Source organism: Balaenoptera ricei, chromosome 15 (genome assembly GCF_028023285.1).
Source record: "Balaenoptera ricei isolate mBalRic1 chromosome 15, mBalRic1.hap2, whole genome shotgun sequence".
Taxonomy (NCBI): domain Eukaryota; kingdom Metazoa; phylum Chordata; class Mammalia; order Artiodactyla; family Balaenopteridae; genus Balaenoptera; species Balaenoptera ricei.
Genome location: NC_082653.1, coordinates 74,129,455 through 74,151,276, shown reverse-complemented (window position 1 = coordinate 74,151,276; position 21,822 = coordinate 74,129,455). Strand labels below are relative to the sequence as shown.

General features: G+C 40.7%; 1 protein-coding gene across 5 annotated transcripts in view; it reads right to left on the bottom strand.

Annotated features, from left to right (window-relative positions):
* Nucleotides 1-3,536: 3,536 nt before the first annotated feature.
* LOC132348630 (small ribosomal subunit protein uS17m) overlaps nucleotides 3,537-21,822 on the bottom strand; it is a 42,295-nt gene continuing 24,009 nt past the window's right edge. For 2 of the 5 annotated variants that reach the window (XM_059896349.1, XM_059896350.1), the window contains one exon: nucleotides 18,232-19,715. In XM_059896349.1, the coding sequence (XP_059752332.1) occupies nucleotides 18,673-19,715 (1,043 nt within the window). In that variant the 3' untranslated portion in view covers nucleotides 18,232-18,672. Of the gene's footprint in view, nucleotides 3,991-6,037; nucleotides 6,178-6,433; nucleotides 6,875-18,231; nucleotides 19,716-21,822 lie in introns of those variants that run through there. The other 3 variants (XM_059896354.1, XM_059896353.1, XM_059896351.1) reach the window with 3 other exon arrangements.

Sequence of the window (21,822 nt, the reverse complement as noted above, 5' to 3'; positions counted from 1 at the left end):
GAAGCTGGGGGGAGGGGCGGGCTTCTCCCCGAATACCCTTTTGGATTTTGCTCCGTGTAAATATATTGCCTTTTCAAAAATCAATTACGCTGTAATAGAAGCATTCTGGATGGACGCACACTCAGGTTCTCTCGTGGTCTCCAGACTCCATTGTTCCCGTTGATTTCAGCACCGGTGGGCTGGGCCCCATCCTCGCCCTGGAGCCGTCCCAGTCTGGTGGGGCTGGATGTGAAATGACTGGAGTGTCAAGTGTTGAAATGGAGAGAAGGGAGGGAACACGGACGGGAGAGCATGTAACCGGTGGTGCATGGCAAGTGGAGGATAGACCCTGGGGAGCTGGCACAACAGCGCAGTCCCAAGGGAAAGAGTTGACTCGTGGAAGGAGGGAGGACAACTCTGCCTGGCCAAGGAAACAGCTTAAAGAAGGGCGTGGGTCAGGATGGCACTGTTGGGGGGAAATGTATCCTGTGGCAAGATAAAAGAGCCACAAATGTACTCATGAAACCGCAACCAAGACAAGGCCCGCAGAAAGTGAGCTGGACAGTTAGAAAAGGGAGAGAAACAGGGAGGAGCTCCCCAGCCACCAAAGGGAGCGTTTCAAATCCAGTGCGGGTCCTCAGTGTGATGCTCCAAGGACAAAGTACGACCCTGCCTGAAAAAGTGTCAGCGTTACACCCCTTAGCACCCCTTACCGGACTCTTACTCGCCCTCCCCACCATGTTGCGATGGTTACGAAATTCCTGAGCCCACCTGGGCGACGCCCACCTGGGCAACAGGACCTGTCCCAAATAAGGAAAGGCATCTGGCCTGTCCCACTCCCACCCTAGAGAAGGAAGGTATATGTGCCCCGACCAATCGGTAAACGAAATTTTCACCTCGGACCATTCCTTTGTTTTCTGGCTATAAAAACTGATCAATAGGGCTTCCCTGGTGGCGCAGTGGTTGAGAATCTGCCTGCCAATGCAGGGGACACGGGTTCGAGCCCTGGTCTGGGAGGATCCCACATGCCGCGGAGCGGCTGGGCCCGTGAGCCACAATTACTGAGCCTCCGCGTCTGGAGCCTGTGCTCCGCAGCAAGAGAGGCCGCGATAGTGAGAGGCCCGCGCACCGCGATGAAGAGTGGCCCCCGCTTGCCACAACTAGAGAAAGCCCTCGCACAGAAACGAAGACCCAACACAGCCATAAATAAATAAATAAATAAATAAATTTAAAAAAAAAGTCGGCTGCACTCAGGATGACCAAAAAATAAAACAAAACAAAAAACAAAAAAAAAAAACCCCTGATCAATAGCACATGTTCCGGCTCGGCTCTCCCAGACTACTAGGAAGTCGGCCCGCTGTTCTGGCAGCGACCCTTCCCTCTAATAAATTCTATCTTCTTTACATTCTGCCTTGTGTCTGGAAATTCTTCTCCAACCCACTTTTGGACCACGCCACTCAGGACGGGGGAGCGGGGAGGTCTCTGCTAGGAGGGCTGGGGGCAGGAACTGGGCTTGCGGGCTGAGGGGTTCTCTGAAGCTGGTAATCTTCGGAGGCGAAGGAAGGGGGAGGGGGCTCCAGGGGTGCAGGAGTTTCTCTGACTGGGGCAATGTTTGAACATGTTAATATGGCAAGGAGCCACCAGGGAGAACAGAAGTGGATCCTGTGGATGGAGGGAGGGAAACAAGAATCTGCCCCAGACCAGGGAGAGGCACCTGGTGGAAAGGAGGCCAGGCACACAGGGACAGGAGGCCAGAGGCTGTTGATCAGGCCAGCTCCTGATCTCAACTGGTTTATGCTTCCTGAGGCCATAGAGGCTGCAGAGACGCAAAAGGGAGGCTGGAGTTCTCTCCAAGGTGGAAAGGACATGTCCCCATCCTGCACTGTGGGAGGCAGGGCCTCTTCAAGCCAGTGGTGTCGGTGCGACTTTCTTACATATTCCCCAATTTCTCAGCTCTATTTCAGGAAACAGATGCTTTCAAGTCTATTTTCCTGAAATGTTAACTTGGAAGGCATTTCTTTGCTGACCTGGCTTTTGTGTTTAGTATTAGGCCACTCATTCTGCACTTTTTTCTCCACTATCATTTTGCTCTGAAGTTCCATTAACCCAGTGCTTTTTACTGGGGGGAAGGAGATAACTCTTATTTCACAGGGGTGTGGCTTAGGTTACAATGTCATAGGATAAACATGGGGCATCTTCCTGGAGGATAATTTTTACACCAAGATTTTCAGGGAAAGTATCTATGTTAAGATAAAAATGATACATTAGAGTATAGGTAAGCCTTTAAAATATTTGAGCTTTTAGAGATGGCTTGGACAGGTGTCCTGTCCCCTCCAGGATAACCGGTACCGCATAGCCACCCCCTTGGCAGACAGTCTAAGATGCCTCCCTTTGGCTCATCCTTCCTGAGAGTTCTACTTCGGAACATCATCTATCTAACTTCTTTTCATCTTCCCTGCCCAACTCAGTTTATGTCTTAGGACCAATCTTTGAACAGGTCACTGTCTCCCTACCTCCAATCCTTCCCATTCCAGTCTATTCCTGACACAGATGCTATTACTTTACAGAAATGTGAATCTAATTATATCACTCTTTAAAACATGAAACAACCCACCACCACTTACAATTCCTGCCTATTTCTCTACTTGAGTTCCACTCTCGTTCAATGTCCCAGCAGTGCTCACCGCTTCCAAAACCCCTTGGTTAGTCCTTTCTCTCATCCTTCGAGGACTTTACACCCCCTTCCTCTGCCTGGAATGCCCTTTCCAAATCCCTCACGCACTAACCTGGAGACTCTTCCTTTAAGATTCAGTTCTAGCATTCTCTCATTTTTTTCTGGAAAGTTACCCCAGTTTCTCCCCCACCCATGTGTTTCTGTGTTTGTCATGAAGATACTTGTGCATACCTGCCCAGGAGATTATAAGCCCTGAGGAGGGGGCAGTGCCTGTGGTTATTACTCAAATACTGACATATTTGTTGAGGTTGAAATATACTCCAAGTCCCTTCTGGGAGCCAGAAAACTGAAATATATAGCTCAGTGTTTCATCAGGTCAAAATCTAAGTTATCACAGTTTATCAGTGAACAGCAATAAAACTCTGAAACTCTCCAACTCAAATGCATGTGTGTGAGAAATTCTACAACTTCATCAATGTATCAGATTTTAAGAACTCATTCCTATTTAGCCTAGGATACAGGAGAAAAGTGACAGAATTTTAGTTTTATTTTCTACGTGTCAACATTCTTATTAATACAGACTTTAATCTGATAAAGTCTGACCCCAGCATGTTAACTGTTTCCATTTGGAATTGGTTAAATCAGAGAAAAACTTAATTTCGAATATATAGTATCAAAAATAAATATTCACTTAATGTGGTCTTATCTGTTTACGATATCAAAAGGTTTTCTTCTCCCAAAATAAAAGTTCCAAGATAAATTCCAGATTCCTCTGAATGAAAACAAAAACAAAAAACCACCTTCTAAAACAGTGAGCTTACAAAATAATGCAGCGCACTGCTAGGCACACTTAGTGTAACAGGAAAGTATGTTCGCTGAGAAGGAAATTTGAAACATGACTGTAAACCTTTATGAAAAATTATAACAAGGCCTTTACTTCATTTACTTTTAGCTAGTTCATAAATACCAGAAAAGAAACTGGACGGTTTGTGAGGAAACTTATAAAAATTTTTCCATAAAGCAAACTTAGAAATCCTTCCCTTTTGGCTCCGTTTTCCAATCCTCCTTCACTGTGTTGAAGAGAGATCGAGTTCTTCCAGGTTTTTGCTTAGGTGGGTGGTTTCCAGACTGACTGGACTCTCCAGGTAGGTGGTTCCTGCACAGCGCTTTCCGGTCACTGGATCTATGACTTGTCCAACTTTGAAAATTATCTCAGCCAGTTCATGCTTCACGTGCTTTGTTTTCGCGACAGGTAGAGCTTTGAGAAGCACAATATCTCCAACGGTGCACTGCTGGAGAGCATCGTGGGCAAAGTAGGTTTTTCGCTTATTAAAATACTGTTGAGAGAAGGAGGAAACAAATCAGTAGTTCCCATCCATGACCTGGCAATGCAGTACAAAATCTGAAAAAGGAATGCGCAGAAAACAAGCTGGAACTTGGGGAAAAAAATAGATAACATACTTATGGAGACTTCCAATACAAAAATTAGCTGCTTAAATTCTGGAAAACGGCAATGACTTTTCCAGAACTGATCTTGTCCCAAGCTCTCCTGCTTATTTCCTGCACTACCCTTGCTCTATCAATTATCATCCTCTTCTACAATATTTAAACTCTTCCTTCCCAGTAGAGCCTTCTCTCCAGCCTAAAAACACACTATCTCACCACTAGCTGTGTGATTTGGGACAAGTCACTTAACTACTCCAAGCTCAGTTTTTTTTTTCCCCCACCATAAAATGAGGCTCCAATACCTGCACCTCTAAAGTTATCAAGAGAATGAAACATTATAATGTTCATAAAGCACTTAGCTTCATGCCTCACTCAAAGTATTGCAAACAAGCCACAGATGAGACCTAGAACCACCTATTCCTCAAGACAACCCTGCCACAGCAGGTAGTCCCATTTAACAGATGAGAAAAACAAGCTCAAGGAGGTTAAGTAATGTGCACGGCTAGTAACCAACAGCCAGTACTCAAACTAAGGCCCTCTGATTCTAAGGCCAATGATCATGCCATCACTCTTCAGCTTGCTCCTGTGGTTTTGCTTTTGTTTTTGCTTTGGGATCACGCCATTTCATTGAGAGGCTTCGAGGGAGAGTCGAAGGGCTAGGAGGACAATGAGATCCAACGTCCTTCTCCCGGCTGGGATCTCCCCAGCCTCACAAGACCCTGAAAAGGCTCCTGTGTTTTTGATCCTAGATAACAAACAGCATTTGTGCCCACCAGTGTGCCCAACCTTGAATGCAGAAACATCCTTGGCACTTCCCCCTCCCTCCCTTGCGCATCTACCAAATCAAGGACGCTGTCCCTTCTTTCCTGAAATCTTTTTCCACTTCATCCTCACTGCTCCCAGGACTGTTCAGTTCTTTATCATTTCCATCCTAGACATCTGCAATAACCTCCTTACCCATTTCCTTACCCCCAGTCCTCATCCCTATCTCTGTCTCCTTTGCTTATAGGATGAAATCCAAAACACAACATAAAAGACCCTTGACACTCCAGCTCCAATCCTTCTCGTGTTCATTCAACAACAGCCTCTACTTAGTGCCAAGCTCTGGGCTCAACATTGCCGAACCACTTGCTGCTCCAGTTAGAATGTCATGCCCTTTCATGCGTAAGGAATTAATAAACAGAAACCTCAATTAAACAGAGTCAGGAGACCAGAAGGGGAAGCTCTCACACCCTGTGATGATAGCAGAGATCAACAGGAAGAAAGACATTCTCTTCTTTCCCGGCAACAACGCAGCCAGTGAAGAGCCATGGACTCTTTGTTTACCATCCCCTCCCAACTTCCTTTCCCCTCTGTAAAAGCACTCTCCTCCCCGGTCACCTCACCACTTTTGTGGGAGACTTGCACATGGCTCACCATGTTACAGACCCTGAATTGCAATTCTCTGCTGATCCCGAATAAACACATTTTTGCTGCCGAAATAACTAGGAGTCTATTTGTCTTAGGTAAATACATGGCTAAAAGAACTTCCACAAACTATTCATCATGGCTGGAATGACTCCCCCAACTCCTCCTGCCCCCCAACTGGTCCTCTGGATAAAATCCTTTTGGAGCTTCAGCTCAAATGTCTTATATAATCAAGAATACTCTCCTCAGCAACCTGGGAAGAAAGAACGAGGAGTCTTCTGCTCCCAAAGTATTTTGCACATAGAATGACTATAGCAGTTGTCAGACTGAATTGAAATTAACTCTATGTGTCTCTAAAATGTGAGTGTGAACCATGATTAATTCACTTTGTTACACCCACAGACCAGCACAATGTCTGGTGTGCAGCAGATGCTCAATGCATCTTTACTGACAGGGGAGTGTTTTTCTGCTCAGAACCCAGAACATGTTGGTGATTTATCAATGCCATCTGAAAATAGAGATGTTCCTTACCTTTAATAAATAGGGATCCAGAACAAGTCTGGTCACTCTCACTTTAGCAGTTTTTTGCATTGCTGTTCCAATCACCTTCCCCACGACCCATTTGGCATGGACAGATGAACGAACTACTGACATTATGTGGCTTTGGTCACCTGAAAACAAATTACAAAGTTCAATATTCTGATGGTTGTGACTCACCAAATGAATTTTGTCACTAGAACTGCCCCAGTTCAGAAACAGCTTTTGTTGGCCCTCTGGAATCACCGCTTTAGAGTTGCTTACACGTTTCATTATTTCCTTAATTACTCAACCTCCCATCTTTATACTGTTTACAAAGCTGTAATTTTAACCTCTCTAAGCCTCAGTTTCCCCCTCTGCAAAATGGGAATAACAACAGGGCTTACTCACAGGAGTGCTTTGAAGATTTAACCTATAAGGTGCCCAACAGCGCGAATAAACGCTGTCCTTTACTGGCGTCCCTATTGCTTTGCATCCCGCTGGGCTGCCTCTCCCCAGACGCTCACAGCCTGGCTACTTGGGGCACGCAAGGCCGACGCGGCGCGGCCGTGGTGTCCTCTCCACCGGAGACCTTGACTTGTCATTGCTTTCGAGATCAATTAATAGTGAGTCCATGCCGCCCAGCCTGAGGAAGGTTGGGGGTGATTGATCCCTTCGCCCCTAAAACCCCGAGGCCGGGTGACTCGACTCGACTCGCCTGGAGGGCTCCCACGACGCTGCGCTTCGGTCTCCGGAATCCACCCCACTTCTGCGGCGGAGCGCGGCAGGTGGTTACCTACAGAGTCCACTGTTCCGGCGCACGCCCTGCGGAGCGCCGACCGGAGCGTGATGGCGTCACGTCGCACGCAGGTCGCTCCACCCCGGACCGCCCTCTCATTGGCCACGAGTCCCCTCAGTCCTGGGCGGGGTTAAAGTCAGGGCTCCGCCCACTGCCCCTTAAAAGGAGCCGCGGGCTGTGGCTTAACTGGAGATTCTGATCTCTGCTTTCCTCACCTGCACGGCGGAAGGAGCGTTGGGATTCGGCCTTTCCTTTATCCGTGCCACTTAGTTTCCCTCTTTTTCTGTTGAGCTCCCAGGCATTGGACAAGGCCTTCCAAATCAAAGGAACTTAATTCATTCATCAAACATTGGATCATTGGACGTTGCCAAATGCTGAGACTGAAATGTTTAAGCGTTTCCACCCCCAGGAGTTGTATTTAAGATAAACTTAGGGAGATTTTTATGTCTAGTATGACTTTAGGTGTTAATTTTCAATATCTGTGAGATGGAGAGAAGTCCGGTGTGGGTACATGTATATGTGGGCTGCTGCTGACGCCTTCTCAGTTAGAAGGAAGGCTGGGAATGTATTAGGCTCTTGTTAGGGAATTGCTAGACTAGGAGGGAGTTAATGGAGGGTTAAAAAAAAAAAAAAAAAGTGGTGGTGTCATTAGATTGAAGTGTGAATCCAGATAAAGAATTAAGGCCAAGGGCACACTTAGCAAGTGAATTTAAAAGGAGAGATGGTGGGGGGGAGAGTGTGAGATGTTTGAAATTTCAGAAATGGGAGCTAATTTTCAATGAAAGTGGTAATAACTTTATATGCATTATTTCATATGAACAAAAACTTTTCTGGGATATCATATTTCCCTCTAGCTATGAACTTAAATTCCTTTCTTTTACAAGCAAGCTTACAACTTCTCTTGTTAATAAAACCAATGACATACCCAGAGTGATTTTTTTTTAAGATTTATTATTTATTTATTTAATTTATTTTTGGCTGTGTCAGGGCTTAGTTGCGGCACGCTGGATCTTCACTGAGGTATGCGGGATCTTTCATTGCAGCGCGGGCTTCTCTCTAGTTGTGGCGTGCGGGTTTTCTCCTCTCTAGTTGTGGCGCGCAGGCTCCAGTACACACAGGCTCTGTAGTTTCAGGCATGCGGGCTCTAGTTGAGGTGCGCGAGCTCAGTAGTTGTGGTGTGCGGGCTTAGTTGCCCCGTGGCATGTGGGATCTTAGTTCCCTGACCAGGGATTGAACTTGCGTCCCCTGCATTGTAAGGTGGATTCTTTACCACTGGACCACCAGGGAAGTCCCCCCAGAATGATTTTTTAATGCAAATCAAATCATTTCACACCATCGAAGGTAGAAAAAACTTCTGCTGATTTTTTCCAACCCTCATTGGGAGGAAAACTTTCCCTCTACTAACTTAGGTTTGAGTGTTGATGGTGGAGCTGTGAATGAACTGATAATAGATTACCAGGGGAAAAGACAAGGTTTATTTACACATGCATGCAGAAGCAGATGAAGAGACTCCTGGACAACTAGAAATAGGAGATTATATACCAACTTAATAGGGGAAAGGAAGGAGGGAGAAAGGGCCTCTGGGAAAACAAGTGGACTTTTAGGAAAGGCAAATGGGCTTTTATGAGAACAATGGAAAGTATAACAGTTTGTGATAATGTTTGTTTGTGCAATTTCTCATCCTGGTGCCAGTGGTTTGTTGGTCTCCGTCCTAGCTGGAATCTCCTCTGAGAGGGGATTTACGGCAGCTTCACTCTTAGAAAGCTCTGCTTTTAGGGACTTCTCTGGTGGTCCGGTGGGTAAGACTCCTTGCTCCCAGTGCAGAGGGCCCAGGTTCGATCCCTGGTCAGGGAACTAGATCCCACTTTCTTCAACTAAGGAGTCCACATGCCTCAACTAAGACCCGGTGCAGCCAAAATAAATAAATATTTTAAAAAATAGCTATTGACTTAAAAAAAAAAAAAGAAAACTCTGCCTTTAGTCAGATAAGGGACACTCTGAAAAGGCTTTTTTTCTGCATCTGCTGTATCTTCAATGTCCTCAGTTTAAGGGAATCTTTATACCATTTTGGGGGATCCGATTGAGTCCTATCACCCCTTAGTGTCCTGTCTGCTGTGGTAAAAACACCTTGATTTGCCTTTCTGAATTCCTGTGTCTGTAGCCTCAATGGGTCTGCCAATCAAAGTCCTCCATCTTCGTTTAGCACGAGGCCCAAGCTGGACCAATCAAATTACCTTCCAGGAATATGAATCTTGAGTGCTCTGATCGGAGGATGGGAGGTGACTGGAGCTACTGCATCCTGAGGTAGGTGTCCTGAAGAGACTATACAACCAGAGTCAATGTCTGCTGCTTGCACCCACAAAAATTTAACCTATAAAGAAGTTGGCACTTGGAAAATGGAAAACAACATGCAATCATTCATGGTGTAAGACATGAATCAGATGCTTTTGGAAAGGAGTAAAACCTCCCCACATTTGATAAGCTTCTTGGTCAGCCATCCAGTCCCCTAACCCATAACCCATATACACATTATTCATTCTCATATATTCAATCTCCCTCTCTCTCCCCCTCCGCCCCCTGCCCCCCAACCCATCCTTCTCATCCATTTCTCCTCACGGTCACTGCTATGGTGTGAATGTTTGTGTCCTTCCAAATTTCTTATCTTGAATCCTAACCTCCACTGTGAAGGTATTAGGAGATGGGGCTTTGAGGAAGTGATTAGGCTTTGCCCTCATTAATGGGATTCAATCTCTTTTACAAAAGGACTCCAAGAAAACTCCCTTGCTCCCTTCTGCCATGTGAGGGCACAGCAAAAAGGCACTGTCTATGAACCAGGAAGTGGGCCCTTACTAAACACAGATCTTTGGGCACCTTGATCTTGGATATCCCAGCCTCCAGAACTGTAAGCAATTAATTTCTGTTTTTATAAGTCACTCAGTCTATGGTATTTTGTATATATATAGAGAGAGATGGAATTTTGTATTTATATAATATATACACACACATATAATGTAAAAATATATATAGTATTTTGTATATATATATATATGACATTTCCTTATTCATTCATCAGACACTATTAAGGTTATTTCCATATCTTGGCTTTTGTGAATAATGCTACAATAAACATAGGAATGCAGATATCTTTAGGATATCCTTTTATATCCAATTTGTTGATTTTTTAAAAAAATCATGACAGGATTGTCAAATGTTTTGTTCTGCATCCATTGAGAGGATCATATGATTTTTATCTTTCATTCTGTTAATGTTGTATATAACATTTATTGATTTGTGTATGTTGAGCCATTCTTGCATCCCAGGGATAAATTTCACTTGATCATGTTTTTTGATCCTTTTAGTGTGTTGTCGAATTTTTTAAATTGAAGTATAGTTGATTTACAATGTTGTGTTAGTTTCTGGTGTACAGCAAAGTGATTCAGATTCTTTTTCACATTCTTTTAAATTATAGGTTATTACAAGATATTGAGTAGAGTTTCCTGTGCTATACAGTAGGTCCTTGTTGATTACCTATTTTATATATAGTAGTGTGTATATGTTAATCCCAAAGTGCTAATTTATCCCTCCCCTCCCTCTTTCCCCTTTAGCAACTGTAGGTTTGTTTTCTATGTCTGTGAGTCTGTTTCTGTTTTGTAAATAAGTTCATTTGTATCTTTTTTTAGGTTCCACATATAAGTGATATCATATGGTACGTCTTTCTCTGTCTGACTTACTTCACTTAGTATGTTAATCTCTGGGTCCATCCATGTTGCTGCAATGGCAATATTTCATTCTTTTTATGGCTGAGTAGTATTCTATTGTATATATATATATATATATATATATATATACCACATCTTCTTTACCCATTCATCTGTCCATGGACACTTGCCTTTTCATTTTGTTGATGGTTTCCTATGCTGTGCAAAAGCTTTTAAGTTTGATTCTGTCCCATTAGTTTATTTTTGCTTTCATTTCGCTTGCCTGAAGAGACAGATCCAAAAAAATATCTCTAAGACCTATGTCAAAGAGTGTTCTGCCTATGTTTCCTTCTAGGTGTTTTATGGTTTCAGGTCTTATATTTAGGTCTTTAATAATTTCCAGTTTCTTTTTATGGTGTGAGAAAATGATCTACTTTTATTCTTTTACATGTGGCTGTCCAGTTTTCCCAGCACCACTTCTTGAATAGACCATCTTTTCTCCATTGTATATTCTTGCCACATTTGTCATAGATTAATTGACCATAACCGTGTGGGTTTATTTCTGGGCTCTCTATTCTGTTCCATTTGTCAGTATGTCTGTTTTTGTGCCAGGACCATACTGTTTCATACTGTAGCTTTGTAGCCTAGAGTGAGGGAGACTGGTATCTCTGGGTTTGTTCTTTTTTTTGCAAGATTGCTTTGGTTATTCAGGGTCTTTTGGGTTCTCTACAAATTTTAGAATTATTTGTTCTAGTTCTGTGAAAAATGTCATGGGTATTTTGACAAGAATTGCATTAAATCTGTAGATTGCTTTGGGTAGTATGGACATTTTATTTATTTATTTATTTATTAACATCTTTATTGGAGTATAATTGCTTTACAATGGTGTATTAGTTTCTGCTTTATAACAAAGTGAATCAGCTATACATATACATATATGCCCATATCTCTTCCCTCTTGCGACTCCCTCCCCGCCACCCTCCCTATCCCACCCCTCTAGGTGGACACAAAGCACCGAGCTGATCTCCCTGTGCTATGCGCTGCTTCCCACTAGCTATCGGTTTTACATTTGGTAGTGTATATATGTACATGCCACTCTCTCACTTTCTCCCAGCTTACCCTTCCCCCTGCCGGTGTCCTCAAGTCCATTCTCTAGTAGGTCTGCGTCTTTATTCCTGTCCTGCCCCTAGGTTCTTCATGATTTTTTTTTTTTTAGATTCCATATATATGTGTTAGCATACGGTATTTGTTTTTCTCTTTCTGACTTACTTCACTCTGTATGACAGACTCTAGGTCCATCCACCTCACTACAAATAACTCAATTTTGTTTCCTTTTATGGCTGAGTAATATTCCATTGTATATATGTGCCACATCTTCTTTATCCATTCATCTGTCGATGGACACTTAAGTTGCTTCCATGTCCTGGTTATTGTAAATAGAGCTGCAATGAACATTGTGGTACATATGGTTTTCTCAGGGTATATGCCCAGTAGTGGGATTGCTGGATCGTATGGTAGTTCTATTTTTAGTTTTTTAAGGAACCTCCATACTGTTCTCCATAGTAGCTGTATCAATTTACATTCCCACCAACAGTGCAAGAGAGTTCCCTTTTCTCCACACCCTCTCCAGCATTTATTGTTTGTAGATTTTTTGATGATGGCCATTCTGACTGGTGTGAGATGATATCTCATTGTAGTTTTGATTTGCATTTCTCTAATGATTAATGATGTTGAGCATCCTTTCATGTGTTTGTTGGCAATCTGTATATCTTCTTTGGAGAAATGTCTATTTAGGTCTTCTGCCCATGTTTGGATTGGGTTGTTTTTTTGATATTGAGCTGCATGAGCTGCTTGTAAATTTTGGAGATCAATCCTTTGTCAGTTGCTTCGTTTGCAAATATTTTCTCCCATTCTGAGGGTTGTCTTTTCGTCTTATGGTTTCCTTTGCTGTGCAAAAGCTTTTAAGTTTCATTAGGTCCCATTTGTTTATTTTTGTTTTTATTTCCATTTCTCTAAGAGGTGGGTCAAAAAGGATCTTGCTGTGATTTACGTCATAGAGTGTTCTGCCTATGTTTTCCTCTAAGAGTTTGATTGTGTCTGGCCTTACATTTAGGTCTTTAATCCATTTTGAGTTTATTTTTGTGTCTGGTGTTAGGCAGTGTGCTAATTTCATTCTTTTAAATGTAGCTGTCCAGTTTTCCCAGCACCACTTATTGAAGAGGCTGTCTTTTCTCCACTGTATATTCTTGCCTCCTTTATCAAAAATAAGATGACCATATGTGCGTGGGTTTATCTCTGGGCTTTCTATCCTGTTCCATTGATCTATATTTCTATTTTTGTGCCAGTACCATACTGTCTTGATTACTGTAGCTTTGTACCATTGTCTGAAGTCAGGGAGCCTGATTACTCCAGCTCCGTTTTTCTTTCTCAAGATTGCTTTGGCTATTCGGGGTCTTTTGTGTTTCCATACAAATTGTGAAATTTTTTGTTCTAGTTCTGTGAAAAATGCCAGTGGTAGTTTGATAGGGATTGCATTGAATCTGTAGATTGCTTTCGGTAGTATAGTCATTTTCACAATGTTGATTCTTCCAATCCAAGAACATAGTATATCTCTCCATCTATTTGTATCAACTTTAATTTCTTTCATCAGTGTCTTCTTATAGTTTTCTGCAGGTAGTATGGACGTTTTAACAATATGAATTCTTTCAATCCATGAACACGGGGTGTCTTTCTATTTATCTGTAACATCTTCAATTTCCTTCATGAGTATCTTATGAGTATCTTATAGTTTTCAGCATATAGGTATTTCACTTCCTTGGTTAAATTTATTCCCTATGTATTTTATTCTTTTTGATGTGATTGTAAATGGGATTATTTTCTTGATTTCTCTTTCTGATAGATCATTATTAGTGTATAGAAATGCAACAGATTTCTGTATATTAATCTTGTATCCTGCAACTTTACTGAATTCATTTATTAGTTCTAATAGCTTTTGGTGGAGTTTTGAAGGTTTTCTATAAAGTCTAAAAAGTGTTCTGATAGCAGTGGCTGTAGTAGCAGCAGGACTTTTGCTCACTCTCAATGGTCACAGACATCCCTAGGGCCCAGATTTTGGTCTTTTCTACTACTCTGTACTAAAAGAATATAGAACTCTTTGGGCAGGAATCTATTCTCACATCTTGGGAGTTTCCCAGCAGTCTAGTGGTTAAGACTCCACGCTTCCACTGCATGGGGTGCAGGTTCAATCCTTGGTTGGGGAACTGGTATCCCACATGCTGAGTGCAGCCAAAAAAAAAGACAGTATTCTCACGTCTTGGAACAGTGAAAATTTTGGAATGGGTTTGGACCATCTTACTTCCAAAAACGAGAAAGTGTTTACAGATAACAGAAAAAGTGCTAAGAGTTAAAAGAAGCTAGCTTAATGCAGCTTCCACTGGCTAAGTTCTCACAATTTGAGCATTTAAAAAAATGGTTAATTGGAACTGCTTGTTATATAAGAGGCCAAGTGTTCATAATGATGCTCAAGTCAAGTGTGTTAAAACAGTCATAAAAGGATGATTGTAACATGATATGTATAATTCAATACTGATCTTAAAAAGTTATATATTTCTTGCTAAGTATGTGCATATGTACATATATATGTATATATACATGCATGTATGTGTATATATGTATTTGTTCCTGTTTAATCAGTTAAGAAGAAACAAAGGGGTGTTGGGCAAGCCAGGTAATCCTGGAAAATGTTGAACCATATCAAGAAATAGGAAGAACCGGACAGTCACTCAGACCAAGTAGAAAGATGGTTCAACAGTTAATCACCTCTAACGGTCACATACAATAAACAAGCAGAAAGTTGGTTGCAATATGTTGCAAAATGATGAAGTAGCCAAATGTTCTATAGAGGAAAACTGACAACAAAACTTGCATTCTTCCGGAAGGAGCTGGATAGCCTCATTAATTATCCTAATGATGCACATAAAAGCTTTAAATAATGCTAGCCAGCGAGATCACCATACCATAATGACAGGCCAATGGGCCAGATGGTTTTGGGAAAGTTCAAGTGTCAAAAATTTACAATCTATATAAAAGTAAGGTCTTAAAATGTCCCATGACATAACAAGTGATATTTTGTTATAAAAGGAGACCAAAGAATATTTGGTCTGTGCAACTAGGTTTTATGGATGACCTAACTAAAGATCAGCCAGTTGCTAACCCATAAATTTCAACTTAATTTGTCTGTCACAGTATTATTCTTATTTTGGGTTGAATAAGATTACTAAAACCTGAGGAAGGTATACAAATAGTACCTGGTAGAAAAATGTAAACCTAGGAACATACGAAAATTGGAACCCTGGGAAAATATTCAAATAAGGATAAAAACATCAAGTCCATGGAATTAACTTTTTTTTAATATAAATTTATCTTATTTATTATTTTTGGCTGTGTTGGGTCTTCACTGCTGCACGCGGGCTTTCTCTAGTTGCGGCGAGCGGGGGCTACTCTTCGTTGCGGTGCGTGGGCTTCTCATTGCGGTGGCATCTCGTTGCAGAGCATGGGCTCTAGGCACATGAGCTTCAGTAGTTGTGGCATGCGGGCTTCTGTAGTTGTGGCTCACGGGCTCTAGAGCTCAGGCTCAGTAGTTGTGGAGCACAGGCTTAGTTGCTCCGCGGCATGTGGGATCTTCCCGGACCAGGACTCGAACCTGTGTCCCTTGCACTGGCAGGCGGATTCCTAACCACTGCGCCACCAGGGAAGCCTGGAGTTAACATATTTATAACTAGTTTCGGTATAATTATTTTTATAATCTGGGTACCTCTTACCTGTTTCTTAATGTGTTTAAGGCACTTAATAAAATTTGAAATTTTAGGTTTGTGATTTTTTTAAAAAATTTATTTATTTCATTTATTTATTTTTGGCTGTGTTGGGTCTTCGTTGCTGCACGTGGGCTTTCTCTAGTTGTGGCGAGCAGGGGCTACGCTTTGTTGCGGTGCACAGGCTTCTCATTGCAGTGGCTTCTCTTGTCGTGGAGCATGGACTCTAGGCACGTGGGCCTCAGTAGTTGTAGCACGCGGGTTCAGTAGTTGTGGCTCACGGGCTCTAGAGTGCAGGCTCAGTAGTTGTGGCGCACAGGCTTAGTTGCTCTGCAGCATGTGGGATCTTCCCGGACCAGGGCTCGAACCCGTGTCCCCTGCATTGGCAGGCAGATCCTTAACCACCGTGTCACCAGGGAAGCCCTAGGTTTGTGATTTTAATGAAATGTTTACATGTATTTAAATCTGATCAGTGTTTAAAAGAGTAGGGATATCTAATTTTAGAAATTCTTAAGTTTTTATTTATTATTTGCACATCTATGAATAATTAGAGGAATGTTGGCTGCTTAAAGAATGTCAGTTGGTTCCTTAAATTAATAAATTGAACATTAATCAAAATCCAGATGAGTATTTTTCTCCAACCCATAAGCCATTTGGACATAAGAGAATCTATCAACATGGCAATCCTTTTATACTCTGAGGTTCAGAAAAAGAGTCATATGAATTTTGGTGTTGAGCAGCAATCTCTCATTTTATTAATTTTAATATAGTTATCAAATGTTTTCAGAGTGCTATAAAACACTGTTCCTGGCACTGTTTGTATCCACTGGATTAGGAGTAACATGATCCATGTTCTAGTGACATTTCAGTCCAAGAAGCCCTGAATAATAAATCACTTATTATTATGTCTAAGCTGAAGTATCTCTTTTCATAAAAGAAAGGCAACAACACCTGGTTGGATGGACCAAATGAATTAATATATGTAAAAGGGTAATATCTTGCCCTCCTACACAGAAATAAATCATAACAACAGGTTTCTGAATGAGTACTACTCCTATGGCTTCCTTGAATTTTGATGTAATAAATATATTTAGGATTCCCTTAACTTGGAACATGTTGAAGACAACAAAGGACATGAGAATGAATTCACACCAGAATGACATAGTTTACTGTACAGTTAACATAAGCATAATCATTTATGACCCTAAGGATATATAATAGGCTTCTAATTTTATAATTCCTATTTATGAAGAATTGCTGAAAATCCATGGCCAACTGGTCTTCTTCAGTCCCGACTCCTCTTTTCTGAAATTGTCCAAATTCTGCTGATCCTCTCCTGAAAAATCCCATAGTGCTCTCCTTCTTCCCCTGTGCTGAGATACAATGCCTTGTATTGAAGCCCTTAGCACTCTTTGTGGATTATTCAGGTTTCCGCTCCCCCCCCCCCCCGCCCCCCGGTTGCAAAATTAAACTTTGATCAAAGGCTTCACCAATTGTAATTAACCATTACTTCTTTTCATACATACCTCTGCTATCTGAGACTTCGCCTTGGCTCACTCTCCCTTCCTGAAACCTGAGTGCTCTATACTCTGCCTCCTTAGGGTAAATAAATGTTCAATGTAGATCCTTTTGGTGAAGAGACACTTCCAGAACTTATATGTCTTGACAATGGATCTCCATTTCACAGATATCTGAACACAAAATACTATTAGAAATCCTCCATGACTACAGTAACTTGGGGTTTTATTAACTATTTCATCCACTGATGCATGGGACATAAATGTACTTTGAAAAGTTTAACTTCCATGATGAAATGAATTCATTTCATTTCTTTCTTGGTTTTTAGTGTTTTAATTTTTTAAAAAATTTAAATCATTCCAGCTTTCACTTAAGGCCTATGATATCTAGTCCTTCACAGGGAAAAAAAAAAGGGGGAAGTCTTGAGCTGGGAGATATGTTAGAAGGAAGGTGAGAAAGCAAGGGGACTGCATTCTTACTTAGCCTCATGGCTTCTTCAGCCGTACCTGAGAAGACCGAGAGAAAAACAGAAAGCCAGGAAACAGAAGCAGCCTCCTAGTTGCAGCTGTTCATGGCTTATGACAGTTTATATTTACGATGCTTTGTAATGTCAAAAAGTGATTTCTGTCAAACAAGGCAGTAATCATAAAAATCAAATTAAAACACCTTAAATTCTTTTTGGAAAAAGGTGGTACATAAATATATTTCAATAAATAAAACGAATTAATAAGCCAATTAGTAACACTTCTTTAGTTGTTTATATAAGCCAGTAAGGCTCTTCCCTGGTTCTTAGCCTCAGTGTGGCACCACCACTCATCCTCTGGTACGGTGCCCTACTTCCATCTTCCACAGTGGTGCAGGGAGGTATAGGGATTCTTATAAAGCCCCTGTCATTATAAAATAAAACCTTCTCTCTATTCAAATCTGCAATAATAACAGAAATGACAATTTTAGTTCAAAAATCTATGTTTGCTACAGGGAAATTTAAAACTAGAATAACAGGATAGAAAAGTAGACTTCTCTGAATCACTTTTCAAAGTTCATCAATATGACCCTCAGTCTCCTCCAAGACTCTTCTTAAAGATCCTAGGACCTGTTTGATGAAAATAATGCAAGGATTCCTAAAAAATAACATAATATTGCCATATCCTCTGACATGGCTTTTCAAAAAATGGTCAGAAGACTTAGGTGGTACATCAATGGATATTTTCAATTTCAAAGTTATATATTTATTTTGATGGAAATTAGAATATAATTAGCATATAGAACTCACAATTTCCATAAATAATATTTCCTAGGACAAGGCTAAAAATTCTGAGTCCCTTTAAAGGAAAATATTAAGTAAACACTGAATATGGTAAAATCTGTAAAGGATGCATACAAATGACTGAAGTTTAAGAAATATTGCTCTTTTCTGTTCACTTCAAGTTTATGTGACTGGTTATACCATATCATTGCCTTGATTAATCAATGTTTATATAATTTAAAAACTTTATGCTATAAAAATCACAGGGGAATAATCATAGGTTATTGCCTACAGGATTTCTGGTCATTAAGAAAAGTTTTGGAACATGACTCCTCATATAATCTTGTTTATAAAATAAATTACTTTCACTATTTATAACCTCTTCTGGGAATATAATATGCTACTAGTTTAAGATCTAAATTTATTTGGCTTCTACGCATTAGAAGTTTATTTATAACCTTTCTCCCCACTATGAATAATATGATATTGCGTGGGATGAAAAGGTCTGACCAAAATTTTCCTACATTTATATATTCATATGAGTCCCTTACTCCACCCCCACCCCCGCCAGGACAAAGCTAAAAATTCTGAGTTATGTGCTGAGGAGTAAGTGAAGGACTGTGGCTTAAGGTTTTCTCACATTTATTATATTCACATAATTTCTTCCGAGTATGGATTTTCCTATGTTGATTAAGGTGTGCACTCTGGCTGAAGGCTTTTTCACATTCATTACATTTATAGGGTTTCTCTCCTGTATGAGTTCTCTCATGCTGATTAAGATGTGTCCTTTGGCTGAAGGCTTTCCCACAAAAACTACATTCATAAGGTTTCTCTCCAGTATGAAGTCTATGATGTTCCGTAAGGGATGTGATACGGCTAAAGGCTTTACCACACTGATTACATTTATAGGGCTTCTCTCCAGTATGAATTCTCAGATGTTGAGTAAAGGATGAATGTTGACGGAAGGCTTTCCCACATTCATTGCATATAAAAGGTTTTTCTCCTGTGTGAATTCTCTGATGTTGAATAAGATGTATCCTCTGGCTGAATCTTTTCCCACATTCATCACATTTATAGGGCTTCTCTCCTGTGAGGACTATCTGAGGTTGAGTAAGAGATGAGTTTTGGCTGAAGGCCTTCCCACATTCACTGGGTTTCCCCTCAGTATGAATATGAGTAGTAAGAAGAATATGTTGATTGAAGATTTTTCCACACGCATTATATTCATAAGGATTCTCTCTTACATAGTTTCCCTGATAGTAAGTCAAGTCTGAATTATGCTTGATGCTATTTCCTTGTGTGTCAGAATTAAGGGGTATTTTAATTGAAGGAATTCTCTGATGCATAACAAGGTTTGAGTTCAGATTACAGTTTTCCCCAAATCTATTAAATTCAAGGCTTCTCTCCTGTGTGATCTTTTTGTGGGTGAAAGATACTTGTCCTAAATGTCTCTGCTGTTTTTCTTGGTTAGATTCTAACCGGTAATCAAAATCCCAGAGTCCACCTAAGATGGAGTACCAGAAACTGTCTCCTGTTAATCTCTCCATTAGCATGTCACAGGTTTTATTTTCATCAGAAATATTCTGGTTTGATTTTTTTATTTCTGGACTATTCTCCCCATCTAAAAGAAATTCAGAACATATAAACACTTTTCAGTATTCTCTGTTTTGTAAAAGAAATTGTTGCATAGTGAATTACCAAATGAAACTGACAGTAATGCAGACAAGGCAAATGTGGCATTAAAAGTTTTGAAATATGGCCATGTAACAGGGGAAAGACTATAGAAGGATGATGAGAAGCAGTGAGCAGGTGGAAATTTTAAAATATGTGTGGTAATCATAAAAAAAAGAGATCAATCAGGAGCATACATAGTCGAAAGGAAATGGAAAGGAGAATAAGAAATATCAGGGTAAGGTCTGTGTTCAGAGGTGGGAGACAGAGAAAAGACTACTTAGAGAAGACAGGTCCAAGTCCAAGACCTTCTAAATCTCACCTGTGGATTATTCTATTATAATGCCAACTACTTGTTTATTTTAAAAATATTTCTTCTGATTTTTAATCTTTTGTTTAAAATGATAAAACTAATACTTGCTTATAGTAACATATCCAATGTATAAATTAAGAATTCCACCCCCTAAATGTAATCATTGTTAAGTCTGGAGCCTCTCTTGCCAGATTTCTCCTATATTCACATAAATATAAATGTAACCATGTTTTCAACAAGCATGACACATAGATTGTGGTAAAAACAAAATTTCATTTCAGTCTCCCACTGCTTCTTTAAACTTTATATTTAGTGGGGGTATTTTTCCTCTGCTTCTGTATGAAGATTTGGGCAGGACCCATGCTCTTCCTTTAATTATTAGGTAACAGATACTCCTACTGTTACATTAAGTTGCAAACACAGTCTCTATTCAGTAATTAAAGTGTTCAGTCATGTATAGTATTCAAAACTTCAAAATTAATCCCTCTCCCCTTCCCTGGGCTGTTACAGAGTCAATATTCCTCCTTCTCTCTCCCTGCCTCTCCCCCCCTCTACTCTTTCCCTTCTAGTCTTTTCCCTGCTTCTACTCTGCTTCTTTCTCCCCTTAACTATTTCCCTACACACTTCTTCCTTCACTCACTAACTCTTGTTTAATTCCCTTCTAACAAGAGTTGGAGGGTAGCAGCTGTGTGGAGGGAAGAGAGATCAAGAGATAGGCCAGTTTTTGTATGGTAGCTTCACATTCTCAGCTTGGTGGATGTTTAAAACAGACTCACTTTTGGGAACTTTTATGACTCTTGGAAGGTTCTAGCTAGACCCCTCGCTCTCCGGTCATTTCCATGATCTAGGATAGATATATTTCTATTTTGGGTAATCCCTTGGGACCAGCCTTAGGGCATGAACCCTACTGGACGAGATCCAAGATCATGTTGGCTGACTCATGAAAAACACTCATAATACGTTGTCCCAACAAAACTTGGGTAGCACAGACTGATCCTAACTCAGCAGCTTCTCCTGGCTCACCCATCAAAGCCATTTCCTTAGTCAGAGTTAGCTGTTCTCAGGCCTTGTACTGCTTTAACTTTCTCAGACGTGAATCATGCACTAGTCCTGGTCTTCTACCCACAGGGGAGGTATATACAAAGCTGTACGAGTGGTCCCCTTGAAGCTGGCACATATGCTTATGGTCAAGGACACCTGACAGCAAAAGAGGCAACATTAATAAATAATTATGCCAGCAACTGTCCTGGGAAAATAAAATAGAATTATACCATAATACTGTTTTGTATTTTGCTTTCTTACATTATTGCACATCATGAACACTTTCCATGTCATCAAATACATTTCCACATAATTTTTAAAGGACTGTAAAATATCCAATTTTATGGATGTGCCAAAGTCAATTCACATTTAGGTTACTTCGGGCTTATTCTTCAGCACAACATGAAGAGTTAGTTGGCTGAACATGCAATAGAAATTTTAAAAAGAAAAAAAAGTCCAAGTCAGAAAATAAACTTACTCTGGTCAAGAATTAAATTATATGTGGAAAAAATGTGATTTAAAAGATTCATTTTAAACCAGTTTATCATTTCAACCAAATTATCAACTGGACCACTTTATTTTCAGATAAAATGCTTTTGTCTGCTCAGGGACGTTGGCTCTAAAACAGTTGGAATAATTGGCTGGAGCTCAGAACACTGTCTTTTCTATTCTCTTAGCATCAAAATCCATAGGCTGCTGACCT